The 18,078-nt window shown below is 38.8% G+C and overlaps 1 protein-coding gene across 1 annotated transcript; it reads right to left on the bottom strand.

Annotated features, from left to right (window-relative positions):
• Positions 1-253: 253 nt before the first annotated feature.
• LOC142371606 (myosin heavy chain, fast skeletal muscle-like) lies at positions 254-12,343 on the bottom strand. Its single transcript, XM_075454308.1, has 41 exons — positions 12,329-12,343; positions 12,045-12,096; positions 11,691-11,911; positions 11,406-11,549; positions 11,166-11,322; positions 11,045-11,072; positions 10,798-10,918; positions 10,628-10,720; positions 10,478-10,541; positions 10,282-10,380; positions 10,101-10,204; positions 9,887-10,025; positions 9,339-9,457; positions 9,098-9,247; positions 8,846-9,016; positions 8,424-8,730; positions 8,168-8,241; positions 7,987-8,074; positions 7,743-7,860; positions 7,513-7,636; positions 7,283-7,419; positions 6,937-7,192; positions 6,571-6,813; positions 6,265-6,441; positions 6,034-6,179; positions 5,856-5,946; positions 5,373-5,762; positions 5,127-5,253; positions 4,699-4,817; positions 3,187-3,383; positions 2,904-3,087; positions 2,655-2,820; positions 2,441-2,565; positions 2,016-2,324; positions 1,729-1,932; positions 1,505-1,630; positions 1,237-1,407; positions 1,046-1,150; positions 859-954; positions 630-761; positions 254-356 (listed from the first exon to the last, which is right to left on the bottom strand). Exons 3-41 carry the CDS (start codon positions 11,892-11,894, stop codon positions 336-338), a joined length of 5,826 nt encoding a protein of 1,941 aa, XP_075310423.1. The 5' UTR covers positions 11,895-11,911; positions 12,045-12,096; positions 12,329-12,343; the 3' UTR covers positions 254-335.
• Between the last annotated feature and the right edge of the window lie 5,735 nt (positions 12,344-18,078).

The raw sequence follows: 18,078 nt of genomic DNA, 5'->3' as shown, positions 1-18,078 counted from the left end.
TTTCTGATCTCATTTGGTTTGACTTTTAGTTAAATGTAGAATCTTGCTCCCCCTGGGCCACAGCTTGAAAATGGAGTAACATCTGATCACAGCAAAAGTTATAATAACATGAGCGGTAATTCATTTGGTCTGTCGTGTTAATGCTCATACTGTTTCATGTCATTGTTATCCCGACTAACTGATTTATAAAAAAAAAAATTAACTTTTCAGATTACATGGAGCCAAAAGAAAACGTAACACCAGGAATTTTCAGATGTTTATTGAAGATTTAGAGAAGTAGATTTTCCGGGTTCATATTGTATGAACTCTTCAATGCCTCAATTGGATGTTGTTTGTTATTCAGCTGAGTCATTTCCCTAAAAAGAAGAAAGATAGTGAGAGCAGGAATTATCTTTTGCGTTAGAATACAATAACTTTCATTGCATAATGAATTCTATAAAAAGTAAAGTAGAATTTTAATAATATAATGCCAATGCTTGATTCACTGTTAGAAAATTACCAAAGATTATGGAACAGTACAGTATCCTGGAGATTGGCTGAATATATTTGAGTACTTTTAACATTATAATCCATAAAGCATACAAAGTTGATGTATATGGTTCATACTGATAAAGGGAGTAAAACGTTACCTTTCCAGCATCTCGACTCTTGGCTCTGAGCTTGTTGACCTGAGACTCAGCGATGTCAGCTCGCTCCTGAGCTTCTTCCAGCTCATGCTGAACCTTTCTGTGCCTGGACATGTGAGTGTTTGCCTGCTCCTCCTGGGAAGGGAATGTGATTTTAAAGGTTAGTTACAATAGTTATCGCTGGTGTTATTTGTTCAGAACCAAAACCACCAGTCATAAATATTTCACTTACAGCCTCCTCAGCCTGTCTCTTGTAAGCCTTGACTTTAAGCTGCAGTTTGTCCACCAGATCCTGAAGTCTGGTGACATTCTTCTTGTCTTCCTCAGTCTACATAGAGAAAATATTGTTGTTTATAAATTGCTTAAAGCAGAATCAAGGATTAATTCAGTTAATTATTAGATATATAACATTTTTATACCTGATAGGTCAGCTCCTTCACTCTCCTCTCATATTTGCGGACTCCTTTAATTGCATCAGCTCCACGTCTCTGCTCACCCTCGACTTCAGTCTCAAGCTCACGTACCTGTTTCAATGATTGATTTTAGTATTTTTAAGACTGCATCCTCAAATTCATATGTTATGAGCATTCACAGTATATAAAGTTCCTACCCTGGACTCCAGTTTCTGGAGCTGCTTCTTGCCACCCTTCATGGCGAGGTTCTCAGCCTCATCCAGACGATGCTGCAGGTCCTTGACTGTGACCTCCAGGTTCTTCTTCATCCTCTCCAGGTGAGCGCTGGTGTCCTGCTCCTTCTTCAGCTCCTCAGCCATCATGGCGGCCTAAAATGATGGGTAGTTTCAAGATATTATTTTTTGTCTTGTCAAACATAAATAAGTATTTTGTGAAATAACAGTTTAAATAGAACAGCAGGCTCACATCAGTGATAGCCTTTTTGGCTTTCTCCTCTGCATTTCTTGCTTCTTGAACAGCATCATCCACCTCACCCTGAACCTGGACGAAGTCAGTCTCCAGCTTCTTCTTGGTGTTCAGAAGGCTGGTGTTCTGAATGTTTAAGAAATGCAATAATATAGACATGAATTAAATTCTGTACAGTTAATGTATTTCTAAAAACAAATTCTTCTGAATATGTAAAAACCAACCTGAGAGTGAAGCAGTCCAACACGCTCACTAGCATCAACCAACTCCTGTTCAGCCACTTTGCGTCCTCTCTCTGTCTGTTCCAGAGCAGCTCTCAGCTCCTCAATCTCAGCCGTCATCAGACCATTTCTGCGCTCCACCATAGCAACTTGCTCCTTCATGTCTTCCTGTCCTCTGACGGCATCATCAAGGTGCAGTTGGGCATCCTAAGAATGAAAATAGGAGTTAGTCTTTACTATCCTTTCTCCCAAATTATTTTGTTTGATTTCTGCACTAATACCAAACTTACCTTGAGCTGTCCCTGGACATTCCTCAGTTGTTTCTGGGCTTCAGCAGCCTGCCTGTTTGCATGGCTCAGCTGAATTTCCATCTCATTCAGATCTCCCTCCATCTTCTTCTTGACTCTCAAGGCATCATTCCTGCTCCTGACCTCGGAATCAAGAGTGCTCTGCATGGAGTCCATCACCCTCTGGCTGTTTCTCTTGATCTGCTCCATTTCTTCATCCTTCTCTGCCAGCTTCCTGTCAACCTCACCTTTGACCTGGTTGAGCTCCAACTGAACACGGAGAATCTTGGCCTCTTCATGTTCTAGAGTACCCTGCAAGAAAAGCCAAGTAAGAGCATAAATTACTGTCATGACAGCAAAACACATCTGAACTAGTGTTATAATACTCTAATCAACTGTTGCAGCAGCAATAAAAAAAAATATGATACCTCTGCTTCCTCCAGGGCTGTTTGAAGTTCAACTTTTTCCCCTTCTACAGTCTTCTTGGATTTTTCCAGCTCATGGATGCTCTTTCCAGTCTCACCAATCTGTTCAGTTAGATCAGAAATCTCCTCTGCAGAGTTAAGACAAGAAACATGAGCAAAGTTTTACGAGCCACAACTGACTATTCATTATTGTCTTGAATTTAGATAGTTAACATACGCTGCAGGTTCTTGTTCTCTCTCTTCATGGTCTCCAGCTGATCCAGACACTCCTCATAGGAGTTCTTCATCTTGAACAGCTCAGTGCTGAGAGAGCGAGCCTCCTTTTGGGCTCCTTCCAGCTCTGCCTGACTCTCCTCATACTTCTGTTTCCACTCTGCCAAGACCTAGAAATGTATAATGAGAACATCTTATGTAGAATTGGTCAAGTCTCGTGTTTAGCCTTATTTTTTCCACTGTATTCTTTTACCTTGTCAAAGTTCCTCTGCTTCTTGTCAAGGTTGGCAGCCAAAGCATTAGCCCTCTCTACATCCGTCATAAGGTCCTCCACCTCACCCTGCAGCCTCTGCTTGGTCTTCTCCAAAGAAGCACACTTGGAGTTCACAGCCTCAATGGATTCCTCAGCATCCTGAAGGCGCTGGGCAAGCTTCTTCCTGTTGTGCAGAAATATTGAAATTGTTAAATCGAATCTTTTTTTAAAGCAAACTGGAGAAATGAATAGTAATTCAAATGTAAAAACTGTTGTGACTTACTTTGCCTCCTCCAGCTCCTCAGTGCGCTGGATAGCATCCGTCTCATATTTGCTTCTCCACTGAGCAACCTCACTGTTGGCCTTGGACATTCCTCTCTGCAGCTCAGCCTTTGCTTCCTGCTCCTCCTCAAACTGCTCTCTGAGCAGATCACAGTCATGGCGGGCTGACTGAACAGCATGGGCAAGAGCGTTCTTTGCCTAAAAATTTATGAAAAGAAGTATCAATTGACTGATTCTTTATATTCTTTATAAAATATTAGGGCTGGGCGAGTTAACTCGTTATTATTGCGTTAACTCGTTAATTATTTAACGCCAATAAATATTTTATCGCGCATTAACTCAGTTTTTTTTATTTTTTTTAATTTTTTTTATGATTTTTGGGGCTTTTGTGCCTTTAATGGATAGGAAAGTTCAGAGACACAGGAAGCAGGGGGCAGAGAGAGGGGGAATGAAACGCAGCACAGGGCCATCCGATACTGGACTCGAACCAGGGCCAGCTGCAGCGAGGACTATAGCCTCTTGTACATGGGGCGCCTACTCAACCCACTATGACACGGACTGCCCCAGTTATATTATTTATTTTATTATTGTAAAAGTCTGTTGCTCACAGGCTTTTATTTTGTAAAAGTCTGTTGCTGTCTGCTGCGGAACCGAAAAAGAAAGTAATTGGCAGATCCACCAAACATGGAGAAGGGTACAGAACTTTTACTCGGCCATTTTCATTTTAAAGTTCTTCCAGACGGCGGAGTCGACAGAACCAAAGTCATCTGTAAACACTGCCAAGTTGAATGATTTTATCACCGTAGTAGTTCCAGTCTAAAATATCACTTACAGGCAAAACACACAACTGATAGCAGCAAGTCATTCAACAAAACAGACAGTGGAGCGAGGCTTCTACATTAAAAACTACAACAAAAATACTGATGTTAAAGTGTGTTTGCACAACAAATATTATGGCACTTTCATTCATATGGCAGCACATTTAAAATAAAACTAAATGCTAAAAGCTATACACTACTTTTTAATTCTTTTTTTTTTGCGTACAAATGCGATTAATCGTGATTAATCAGGAAAATCATGTGATTAATTAGATTAAAAATTTTAATCGTTGCCCAGCCCTAAAAAATATACAACAAATACAACCTCTTTTTATATATACTGTATAGTCTACTAGTGGGCTGGGAAATCTGGAAATGTCATTTAAATTAAATGCAGCTAGGAAGAAAAATTAAATGTTGAGCTCTTATTTTATTCAGAGTTTGGACCAGTGCTATCTGACATATACAAATTGGTATATTATAACTATTTGGCACTCTGGCAATTTTCCATTCAGTCTGTAATTTCATTAATTCTTTTACTTTTCATCCCCATTCACCTACCTCATGGGCCTAAGATATACCAGCAATTTGATTGAAATACAAATTACGAAAACCTTATACTTTGGCAAATCCTATATTCGAGATAAGCACATCCATGATTATAAAGTAGAAAATGCAAAAATGACATTTAGTACCTTTACTTCCTCCTCGACATGTCTCTTAAGCTCCTCAATTTGCTGAGTGTAAGCCTGTTTGCCTCTGGTCAGCTGGGAAATAAGAGCCTCCTTCTCCTCAAGCTGACGAGAAAACTCGCCTGAAATATTGAGAATGAAAATTATTTTATTGGCTTCTTTGAAATGAGGTAAGAGATGATGATATTAACTTTCTTTAAACATATATGAAGCAACAGTTGGCTACATAGCATTTCAAAATGTAAAGTGTGACATCTGTGATATTATTTACATATTTTAAACAATTATTAGGTTGATCATTTTACCTGTGCACTTCACTATGTGCAGAACAAACAAATCAGCCAACTTATTGAAATGTTGAAATGGATCATACTTGTTCTTAAACACAAATGAATAATGATATGCACATTTCACATTTTTCAGATACAAACCATTCTCTGTTTGCAGTCTTGCCCTCTGTGCACTCAAGTCATTCAGCTGACGAACATTCTCATCATTTTTGGACTTGATTTCATTTAACTGGTCTTCAAGAGTTCGACACATTTTCTCGAGATTGGCCTGCAATTGGCATATAATTGTATGACTTATATCCAGTAACAATAGAAATTATTTTGTATTCACTCTTATAATTTGATTAGTTGTCTTGTATGTTTTTCTTTCTGAAACATTTAACTTACTTTTGCTTTGGCAAAAGACTCCATATTGCTGGAGAGGTCATCAATCTCCATCTTGTACTCGCTCTTTTCCTTCTCCAGCTTCTGTTTGACTCGCTGGAGGTTGTCGATCTGCTCTCCCAGCTCTGCAACAGTGTCAGCCTGCTTCTTGCGTAGAGCTGCTGAAGTAGCTTCATGCTGCAGAGTAGATTCTTCAAGGTCCCGACGCAGCTTCTGGAACTCAGCCTCACGCTTCTTGTTCATCTCAATCTGAGCAGCTGTTGCTCCACCAGCTTCCTCAAGCCTCTCACTGATCTCCTCAAGCTCCCTGGAGAGGTCAGCTCTCTGCTTCTCTACTTTAGCCCGAGCAGCCCTCTCTGCCTCAATCTCCTCTTCCAGCTCCTCAATACGAGCCTGGATTTGGTGATAGTAGCATAAAGGACATATAATGAGTCATCCATGTTGTTTTCAATTTACTGATTTTATGACTTTTATAAAACATTTTACCTGAAGTTCCTTGATCTTCTTCTGAAGCTGAGCACCAAGAGACTGTTCATCCTCAATCTTGCTGAGAAGTTGGCTGATTTCAAAGTCCTTCCTTATTGTGGAAAGTAAAAATGAATGTTAGTTCGTTATTATATGGTGAACAGAGGAACATATTTACTGACTAAATTGTGCCACTTACTTCTTGATTTTCTCATCAGATTGCTGCTTGTCATTCTCCAGATCCATTATGGATTCCTGGGCCAGTTTCAGATCTCCCTCAAGCTTCCTCTTGGCTCTCTCAAGGTCCATACGGAGCTTCTTCTCTTGCTCCAATGAGCCCTCAAGCTATAAAATGACAAGTAATTCTTCATTGTAAGCTTCAATTCCAAGATTAATTGTTAAATCAAAGTCAAAACAATTATTTTCTTACATCATCAACTTGCTGTTCCAGCTTTGTCTTGGCCTTGGTCAGAGTGTTGACTTTGTCTTCCTCTGCCTGGAGATCATCCAGGGTTTGTTGATGGGCCTCTTGGAGGGCTTTCTTCTCCTTGGTTAACTTGGCAATGGACTCATCTTGAGATGCCATCTCCTCTGTCAGGTTTTTCACCTGAAGGTGGAAAAAACAAATACAGTTTTTTGAAAATGTATTCAATATAGAATGTATAGTTTATAAAGATTTGTAATTGATTCATATTTTTGTGAAATGCTTTGAGTCAGGGGTGAAAATGAACTGAACCTTGTTTTCTGTGGCATGTTTCTCCTTCTCCACTTTAGCCAAGGTGAGCTCCAAGTCATCAATGTCTTTCTTCAGCTCAGAGCATTCATCCTCCAGCTTCCTCTTCTTGGCAGTCAGCTCAGCATTGATTTCCTCTTCATCCTCCAGTCTCTCAGTTGTCTCTTTGAGTTTGGCCTCGAGCTGGATTTTACTCTTAATGAGCCCCTCACATCGTTCTTCAGCATCTGAGAGGTTTTCACCCTCCTATAGTTTGTACAATAATTGTAGCAAGTTGATAGTTTATAATCAGGAAAATGTTTGAAATAATCAGAATAATAGAATATATTGAAAACTGGCTGATAATCTGTATAACTTTATGTTACTTACAGATGCCACTTGGAGTTGCAGGTCATTCTTCTCCTGAAGCAGCGAAACCATCTTCTCCTCAAGTTCCTTCTTTTTGGCCAGAGCAGTTGTCAGATCACTTTGCATCTTCCCATAGTTTTCTTTCATCTGGCTCAGCTCCTTTTCAGTTTCAGCACTCTTCAGAAGAGGCTTGATCTTGAAGTACAGATGCATCCATGGCCAGTTTTTCACATTCATGAATGAACGGACATTGTATTGGACGGTGAAGATAGCATCTCTATAAAAGTAACACAAATTAGTTTAAAAATGTTTATTCTTTAACATCAGATTTTAACTTAATGTATAAGCTACTGTATGAGAGTCATACCTCCTCTCCATCATCTTGACAAACTCCTTCCTCATAAGGTAACCTCTACAGAGAGCCTGAGTCATTGTCACCAGCTCAGCCAGTTTCTCATCTCTCATCTCCTCAAGGGTACCCAGCAGACCAGCTTTGAAGAACACCTATTTTGTCAAGTAAAAACAAGCACCCATCAATAAAGATGACTGCACAATGTACTTGTGCCCAGAGTTTCATATTATCCTACTGAATCGTACCTTTGTGTGTCCAAACTTGTACTGAGTATGGTCCACATCAATGGAGCCCAGAAGCTTCTCAGCAGCTTTCTTGTTGTCAATAAACTGTCCCTCAGGGATGACGCTGGCATTCAACACTTTGTATCTGCAAGATAGATTTTAATGTTTCATATTAACACTGTGGCCATTCCATTCTTCTCTAAACTGTACAAACTGAAACATGGCTTTCGTATCTAAAAAACTTCAGCTACCTCTGCTTGAAGTCACCGTAGAGGATCCTGCTGGGGAAGCCCTTTCTGCAGATTCTGATGCCTTCCAGCACACCGTTACATCTCAGCTGATGGATCACTAAGAAGTTCTGCATAAGACCTGCACATAGTACAAAATAAATAATTTTGAAACTTTTCTGCAGGTTTTCATTGATGACTTTTAATTGTAAAAAAAAAAATAGCCATTCATCACACAAAAACAACGAGACAAAAGACTATACTAGACCTGGGGTCTTTGATTCATTGGGAATCAGGCAACGGACAAAATGAGGATGAGTACTCCTTAAGTTGGTCATCAGCTTGCCCAAGTTCTCCTAGTAAATGAAATATTTACAGTTTTTAACAGGTCATTTTCAAAAATGTTACTTGCTGGTTTGATTCTTGACTTTAGTTGACAGTATAGATACCCTGAAAAGTGCAGATACAGTCTGGAAGGAACCACCCTTCTTCTTTCCACCTTTTTTGGCTCCACCAGCAGCGTCTGTTTTCCGAAATATAAGATTTTATTATCAGGACTGGAATAGTGGAGTGCTTGCCTTCTAACATCTGCTTTTTTTTTAAATATTGTGAAATGTCTTCAAACTCTTTAAGGATTTTACAGGCCTTTTTCCAAAAGGTAAACACTTTTAATGTCATTCAGGAATCATGTTATTAGACCCCTACCATCAGCTGAAGAATGGGATGCATACAGGTAGCACAGCAGTTTGTTGCCAGACTTCTGGTAGAGCTGAACAACTGAGTCGTTCAGCGGGTCCTTGTTCTTGTCCAGCCAGCCAGTGATATTGTAGTCCACAGTACCAGCATAGTGAACCAGGGAGAAGTGAGCCTCAGCCTTGCCCTTTGCAGGTTTTGGCTTCTCAAAGGCCTTGGTCTTGCCAAGATGCTGATCGTACAGCTTGTTCTTAAAAGAAACGTCTGTAGCTTTGGGGAACATGCACTCCTCTTCAAGGATGGAGAAGATTCCCATTGGCTGAGAAGAATTGATATTTCAAATTAGAAATCAAATGTAACAGTTTATTGATACATATTTACATCAACATTTGCACAAAAGTCCTGATTTCTTTTCCACATTAACAGTGACTCACCTTCTCAATTAGCTCAATGCAGGCAGCCAAGTCCATACCGAAGTCAATGAACTCCCAGTCAATGCCTTCCTTCTTGTACTCCTCTTGCTCCAGGACGAACATGTGGTGGTTAAAGAACTGTTGCAGTTTCTCATTGGTGAAGTTGATGCAGAGCTGCTCCAAGCTGTTGTACTGTGATCACACAAAGGGATTTAATTTCCTGGACAAATCGTGTTGATCTTCATTACTATTTAAGATGTTGTTCCAACTCACGTCAAAGATCTCAAATCCAGCAATATCCAACACTCCAATAAAGAACTGTCTTGGCTGCTTTGTGTCCAGCATCTCATTGATACGGATGACCATCCACAAGAACATTTTCTCATAGACAGACTTGCACAGGGCACTGACAGCATTGTTGACCTAGAAGAAGAGATTTTAGCACTACCCCCCTCTTCCTGATCAATTTTTTAAAAGATGAATATTTTTAACAAAGTGTTTTTCATTCAATTACCTGTGGGACGGTCTGACCTTTGGTGACCATCTCATTTCCGACCTTGACTCTCGGGTAGCACAGAGCTTTCAGCATATCAGCTGAGTTCAGTCCCATGAGGTAAGCAATTTTATCAGCCTCTGATTGAAAAAGCATAAATGTTTCAGGATCAAATAAATCTATATAAAAAGTATAGAGTTAGAAACAAAATACATGTCTTTGAATGTATGTTGTATTTTCTATAAAATGTCAGTTGGCAGTTCCAGGGAGTTCCCTGTGCCACTTTGAATATGTCTGTCTGTTTCTTTCAGTTGGCTCCTTACTTTTAGCTGTGTTTCTTTGTCATGATTTGACATTGCAGCTTTGACTCTTACTGCATGTTGCTGCTCATGCCATGCCCACTAGTTGGTATTTGGCATTACATTATTGCTGTATACTTTAGAGATAGGCAGAAACACCTGCCTCTATGGTAATTCTGTTTTCAATCTCCCTTCTGAAAAGCTCTTGATGTAATATGATGCAATGTGACATGATATAATGGTAAGATTTTAAAAAATCTGTTTAATTACCCTCAGTGCCATCTGGTTCCCCCTGCTCCTCACGCTGCTTCTGCTTGAATTTCATGTTACCATGATGTACCACAGCACCAGTCAGCTTGTAGATGCCCATTTTCTCCTCAGCAGTGAAGCCCAAGATGTCAATAGCAGTCTGCAAAGCAAATCATTCAATTAAATCTGTTATTTTGACATTCTGACAACTTACTCTACATTACAATCAACTTACGTCTGTTGCAATGAACTCCTCCACATCATTGATACTTTTTACTGTGATTTCACCCTGACTGATCATATGATAGTCATAGGGGTTGGTGGTGATCAGAAGAGCCTCTGAAAAATAGCAGAGGAAATGCATAAGAGGGTGCATATTGTAATGTGGACAAATATTAATTCATTATCTAACATACCCAGGAGCTCAGGCTTGTGCCCTGTCATCAATTGATAGAAGATATGGTAGCTCCTCTCAGCAGACAACTGGAAGGTGACACGGGACTTCTCCAGCAGATCTATGAATATTTGTTGGATGGAAGGATGATAAAATTATTCAAGACACTAAATTTGTACACTATTGGTTACCACAACAGATATACAATTAAAACTTACATGTTTCAATATCAGCGGAGGCTAGCTTGCTTGAAGCGCCAAAGTGGATTCTGATGAATTTGCCCTAAAGATTTATCAGAAAATGTTAGATAGAGTGTGGGTAGCAATGTTTTGAAGAATGTTGTGAAGATCAGCTGCATGATTGCTTACAAAACGTGAAGAGTTGTCATTCCTCACAGTCTTGGCATTACCATAGGCCTCCAGTAGAGGGTTAGCTGCAATGATTTGATCCTCCAGTGAACCCTACAAAGAGACACTATGAAGCAACATAAAAACAACAACAATCAGTTGTGCTGAACATGTTTGGCAGTCATCTTTACCTGTATTTTTCCTGATGATGTTGTCTCTGCCTTCTTTGATCCACCTCCAGCCACAGCAATTGTTGCAAAGTACTGGATGACACGCTTGGTGTTGACAGTCTTTCCTGCACCGGATTCTCCACTGGGTTGCAAAAGATACATTTTCAATGCTTTGCTTCATTATCATAAAGTTTAGAAGTATTTAGTAGTATAATCTTTACTTTACAAGCATCGTTTTTTCCTTCTTAATTTGATGTGTTACACTTACGTAATTAGAATAGACTGGTTTTCACGATCTAGAATACAAACATAAACACTTGTAAGTTAAACCTGACGTTCACATTCTTTGTCTCATTCCCATCCTAAATTCTGGAAGAACTTCATCTTACCAGTGAGCATGAACTGATAGGCATTGTCAGAGATGGAGAAGATGTGGGGTGGAGCCTCAATTCTCTTCTTGCCTCTGTATGCTACAACAACCTGAGCATCGTACACTGGAAGCCACTTGTAGGGGTTCACGACGACACAGAACAGGCCAGAGTAAGTCTGCAGTAGAAAACAGAGAGATTATATCAGATCTAATGCTTAGGATAGATACAAACACAGTGTAGTATAAGACTGAAGCTTACGTAGATCATCCATGATGCAAAACGCTCTTTGAGGTTATACAGCACAGCAGGCTCATTCAGGTGGGTCATCATGGCCATGTCCTCAATTTTATCATACTTTGGAGGGTTCATGGGACAAATGCCATCCTCTTTCACGGTGACAGTCTGAACGGAAAAAAGATCAAAATAAAACACAAAACTTAAAATAAATATGACTGGGTTAGAATATTGTGCTATAGTTTGATAAAACTAATGCTTGTTCTCTGAGTATGTTGCATAGTTTCATTAAAACAACTATTCACCTACCTTTCCTGTAACTGTATCCACTGTGGCTTTGCCACCCTCTTTTTTGACAAGTTTACCCTTGATATACATCTCATCAGCATCAGTCACAAAGACTGCTGATTTGGCATCAAAAGGAGCAGTCTGGGCCTCAATCCTCTCCTTTTCTGGCTTCCGGAGGTAAATGGCTGCAGGGCCAAAGACCTCCATTTCTGCGTCTGTGCTCATGATGGCACTTTAAGTGGCTAAAAAATAAGATGGGACACAAGCTCCATTTATCTTGAGTCTCTCTTAAGAAATACTAACATTCTGATGGTACACCTATTAAGTGTAATTTTTTTTCGAAATTGTTACTGTTCGCTAAAATAATCTGTGTACCTGCTTTGCTTCCGGCAGATGATGAACAAGAGTCAGGTCTGTTTCTTCGACCCTATTGATAAATTGTCAACCATAAGGTTAAAAAAGATTTCATTTCAAATTTTCATTAAAAAAATAAATAAAAAGTCCTTTGTCACATTTCTATGGAGAATTCCCTGAGGATTACAAATTAACCATTGACAAAAGCATGATTGAATTACACAATTAAACAGTTATGCTATCATGCACATTGACAATAAATTAATGTTTCATAACTTTAACACACTGAAGTTAAACTCACTAACCTGAGATGAAAGCCTCTTCAGTTATTGTCAGAGGCTTAAGCGGCCTCTTTTATAGAGGGAGGACTGTTTCCTCAGTAGGTGTGCCCTGCTCAATTTGGTCATGTATTCTTGTCATGTTGTCACTAATCCTGTGACATTGACATTAGATTAGATTGCCCTGTAAGCACATTTCTAGCTGAAGATCTTTTTTTTCTAATACACAAACATAATGATCAAAGGAGGATAAGTGTGTATAAATTAACTAATTAATTTTATAAAAAAATTGCTTTTTAAGATATTGTTACATGTTACTTTTAATTTTTTTTCTTTTATTTGACTAAGAAGCTTTTGCATTTTACATTTGTTCATTCATTCTCATTTAGGACAGTTTATAAAATAATTTATGACAGAACACTTTTATAATTGTTGGTATTTATAAATATGAGCTCTTATAGGGTATCTATTATAGGTCATTGTTTGTGAGCTGAAATTAAAGTTTTAAAATGAGCATATATTCATTTTATGTATATAGTATATTGGGATTTCTAGTATTATTATCATTGTTGTAGTTATTATTATTACTTTTACTGTTCTTTTTTTCAGGCTTTGGGAAAGCACTGAAATGTCACTGATGTATGTATGCAGTTCACATGTGTTCCATATACAATAGATCTACAAGGATTGTTTTATCTTAAGACAAAAGGTTATGTATTTATAAGTTGTTGTTTTTTGTCATAAAATACTTTTTTCTGTTATCTATAGCACTTTTGTTTGGCATGTTAAAAGCTCAGAGATCAAGAATTTTGTATAGAAAAAATATGTTTACATGTTTAAGTAGTTTCATTAACATGTTTATCTGTCATCCACTGATTTCAATAATGAGTCTAACTTTCTTAATCATCTTCAGTGCAAGCAATGAAAAACGTATAGAAATATACGATTACAGAGACTGTGACTTTGGAGGAGCCTGTAAATGTCACTGGTATACAGTTGCAGGGCAGGCGTGCATCTCAGCTGTCTCAAATAAAACAGAGGCTGAGTACCATTCCATGAAAGCTGAAGAGGGGTTATATATCATCTTGGAATGGGGTGGATGAACAGTTGCCATCTAGGTTGGGATGAGACCCAAAATAAGTCCTATGTCTGTAGGCAAGATGTTAGAGATGCCAGAATTATATCAGTGCCATAAATGAAAACTGCACCCAGGATTTGTGTCATCAAAAAGATAAAGTATAAGAATGCAAAAAGGTACTCTTTTACTCTTACTTTCATGCATTTTTAGAACTGAATTATGATGGGAAGTTGTGTTTTAAATTCACTTAACCTTCTTTGTTCAAAAGAGATGGCCTTGAAAAATGTCCTTCATGTGATCTCAGAAGGTTGGTGGGCTATTCAAGTAAGGTCAAAAGTTTAGATTTTTGAGGTCAACCTGAATAGCTCATCTCCAGAAAGACATTTTCCAAGCTTGTCAGGTTAAAGGTCTTTTTTGTTGTTTAAAACAGCTTTTTTGAGTGAATACTCTGTGTACTTAAATAAAATTGCATAGCACAACAAACACAAGGATATTGTGTTCATACTCAGTCTATTCATATACTAATCGGATCTTTCATTTATTTATCAGCATTATCAGTGTTGTTATGGTATTTTTGATTTTTAAAAGCTGAATGCTTGTGACAAATGGCATGCAGACTATGTGCTTTGCTTCCTTGTATACACAAAGGTCTTTGTGTCTCATCTCAGGTAACAAAAATGCAACAGCTGTTTCAGATTGTGTTAACTTGCTTTGGCACTGAAATTTCAAGTTGAATTTATCTTAACAGTTGTTGCTTAGAAAGGGGGGGGGGGAAGATGAATTAATTATGTTGTGCTTGATAGTAATAGTGAGCAATATTGAATTCTTAAGGAAAAAAAGGCACAACGTGATCATTAAAAATATTTTCCCTTTGAAGACTGTCTTAAGTTACACCAGAGTGACTGTCACAATGCTGCAGAGTGACTTTGTCCTAATTATAACCACAGCATTCTTGTGCTACATTCTAGTTATTTTGCTGTAGTTTATTGTTAACTGCACTGGCTACTTCCAAGTGATTTGTTGGCAGATTTTGTCATGCAAATTGTAAATTGTGAAGTGATTTTTTTTCTAAACTCATCCGATTAGATTCAGATGCAGTGTTTGAAGTGTAATTGTGAGCATTTGAATGTTTACATTTTTGACAATTACACTTTGAACTGAATTTAATTTTCTTTATGGTGCTTTTGTTAGTTTATCATATCAATTATAAACCCAGCCATAATGCAAGTCTATGGAAGAAGCACATATTTTTTTTACAAGGTGAAGATAGGCACGTGTTGGCAGATGGTCCTGAATAGCCTTCTCCTTTAATGGCTTTGAGTCTGTAGATGTTTATAGATTAGCCTTGTACTACGCCCTTAAACTGAAGAGGAGCATGCAAAACATGTCTTGTGAGGAGGAGCCAGAGAAGGTTTAAAAGGGTGTTAACTTTCTCCAGGACTGTGTAGTAGCAGTGAAAGAAGCAAGGGTGTTGGTGTCCCTCTACTTTTTCTTTGTTTGCCTTAATCATTGTTGTTTTATGAATTGCAGTGTTTTGATTTTGGAATATCTCATATTATCTGTTATAAATGCACAGAAGAGCATGTAAACAAAGTTGCTGTTGTTTGTTTATAGCATACATTGAATTAGCTGAAAGTAAAATGATCCAACATTTATTCTATGAAAGGAAATAAAAGTACTTGTTTTCTTGACAGTCAAGCACACCATTTCATTATGCCGAATCAGTCAGTGACTGAAGACACGCAGACGGCTGTGCTGAAAGGAAGGGCAATTTCTTAAGTCTGTTATGTGATACTGTCTTTCTATCTAAATAAAGGAAACTACCTTTGTATCAAATATGTTGAGGGCCAACCCCCCTGCAGTTGTCTATGCACACAACAGTGTCCAAACCAATTCCTAAAAATACCTCTGCTTTCAGATGGACAGCCTGTAGTATGCTCTGTTCATATATATTGGATCTTCCTATTAGTCAAGCAACACTTGTGTCTCTCATGGGGCCGCAAACAAAAGAGCCTCATGCAAGAACGTTTTTCGTAGACTTATTCTAAATTTTTCTTACTTTTTTCGTACCAAGGTCTCGTACGAACACGCCACGTCAAATTCAACAAATGCTCTTAACTTCGGAAAAAGTGTGAAAACGACCTGGGTAAATGATGAATGCCACCTGTGTGTATTTAAGTGCAAGTGCACGAGGATAGTGAATTTGCATACTCCACGCACAAAATAATACCGTATAAGGTTACGCTTCCTCAGTGGAATTACCTGCTAAAGCGAAGAAATAGGAAGTTATTGCGAGTGCTGTTAATTCCGTGACACCTATAGTTCGTAATTTCACAGAAATAAAGAAGAAATGGTTCGATATGAAAATGCCTTAAAAAAAAAAAAACATCTCGCAATGGGCAGGCGCACGAAGACTGCAACTAAAGCTGTGCAATCAGTTGTTGCCTCATCATGCCTTCTCTGGGCTATGGAGCAGTTTGCTCCCTGCTGTATTGAGACACACCCACCTGGCCGTGTACTACCACTGACCCGTGGCGTGTGGTGCGCACTTGTGCCACCACGATATGCTTTGATGCGTATATGTGTGCAGTCTATTGCTCCGATTATGTATGGCAGTCCAGCCATGGCATGAAAGTCCCTCTTAATTTGTACTTGTTTTACAGCGGTGTATGGGAATTTGATGTACCATGGTTGATAAACTGATGAGAGTTGATGACCAAGGGGAACACACGACTCACAGAGGACTGGGACCCAGCCGAAATGTCTCCAATCTCCCTCTGAAAGGTTTCTGTGGCCAAAAATCCAAGGGTGGTGACGACCTGGACGTGTGGTGGAATTGGGTTTGATCGGTGGGTTTCTCTTCGGAGTTGTGACTCTAGCAAGCTGCATATTTGCAGCAGCACAGTCCTTGGCAATCTAAATCACAATGTCAGCTAATCGTCTGTCTCCGAAAGGATATCTACACGGCCTCGGAACACACGCTCTCTTCCAAGAGATTGACGCGCTAAGGCATCCAAAAGTAGCAAGTCAGTCGCTGGTTACACTTCCCGTTGACCCTGTTATATCCAGAGTCAGATTAATCTTCAATTAGTGCATTATTTAAGTCAAACAGAATAATGTCAGCATAATTATGGAGTATAAAGTATATATTTATTTATGATATCTTCAAAGTGATTATTATACAATCCATTAGTCAAGTAAACTTCATTTGAATAACAGTGGACTATTTTACGAAACTCCTACGACAGGTCTGCATCACTCGTAAATTCTGTTCATACCTGAAAGAAAACTCAAAATACGAAAAAATTGGTGAATGCACAAATTCTCTTAAATCACTCGTAAGTACGACTCAAGACGTTCGAACGGTTGTTGCATGAGGCCCACTGATTTTGAAAAAAATATTTTTTACCATTGTAGTAACCTTATGCGCACCAGATAAGTAAATTAACAAATGGTCAGGCATTATGTTTAAATGCAATAAAATCTTTAAATTATTTTCTAGTCAAATTAACCTTTTGATGAGTAATTAACTTTAAACTGACATATTGGAAAAAAAATATATAAACAGAAAGAGAGAGAGAAGAAGACAAAAGTCCAAAGTGCTTTCAAGAAAATATTAAATTGATATGAACATGTCACAGCAGATGATTCATATTTCATTATTTTTGTGTGGTCCATCGGATATTTGTTGAATAGCAATATTCACACCAGTTTCCACTTGAGTTACTACAATTGAAACCTTTCGTTATGAGCCTGCTTTCTTTTCAAATAAACCAGTCAACACTATGTTTACAAATGGGTACCTTTGGCAACAAGAAGAGGTCATAAATTTATAGTACTATTAGGGCTCCCATTGGATTTTATTGAGTGTCACATTGCTGAATTCTCAGAGCATTGAGCACTTGAGCCAAAAAGTACTCATTAGGCAGTGCTCGAGTTCCTGTGATGGTTACTGGATTGTAATAACAATTGTCATTCCATAACAATGAGAGCCTCAGCATGTCAAGCATCACTGGCTCACTTGTAAGTCCAAACATGTAATGTAATGTAAAATGCCAGCTTATCAGTGGCTGCAGTTAGATTAATAATAATAATAATAATAATAATAATAATAATAATAATAACTTGGACTTATATAGTGCCTTTCAGGGTACCCAAGGTCGCTTAACAAGAGAAAATAAGGGGGGAAGGGTAGGGCCGGAGTGGTGGGTTTAAGAAGAGTAGGACATGGAGAAGAGATGTGTTTTTAGATTCTTTTTGAACTTTAGTAGAGAGGGGGCAGAACGGATGTGAAGTGGCAGATTGTTCCATAGGGTAGGGGCAGTTGAACAGAAGGCACTATCTCCATATGTTTTTAGTCTGGTACGAGTAACAGAAAGTAGGTCCTTGTCTGAGGAGCGCAGAAGCCGCGACTGGGAGTAGGGGTGGAGGAGATCAGAGATGTACTTAGATGCAAGTGAGTGGAGAGATTTGTAGGTCAAGAGAAGGATTTTAAAGGTGACGTGTGCTTTGACTGGGAGCCAGTGAATTTGCTTTAGGATGGGGGTGATGTGCTGCTAGGGCTTGGTGTGAGTTAGCACCCTGGCAGCTGAGTTTTGAACATACTGCAACCTGTCAAGGGCCTTACTGGGTAGCCCAGACAGGACACCACTGCAGTAGTCCAGACGGGAGGAGATAAATGAGTGGATGAGGGTCTCTG

Source organism: Odontesthes bonariensis, chromosome 21, assembly GCF_027942865.1.
Source record: "Odontesthes bonariensis isolate fOdoBon6 chromosome 21, fOdoBon6.hap1, whole genome shotgun sequence".
Lineage (NCBI taxonomy): Eukaryota > Metazoa > Chordata > Actinopteri > Atheriniformes > Atherinopsidae > Odontesthes > Odontesthes bonariensis.
This window is presented reverse-complemented; position numbering and strand designations above follow the sequence as displayed.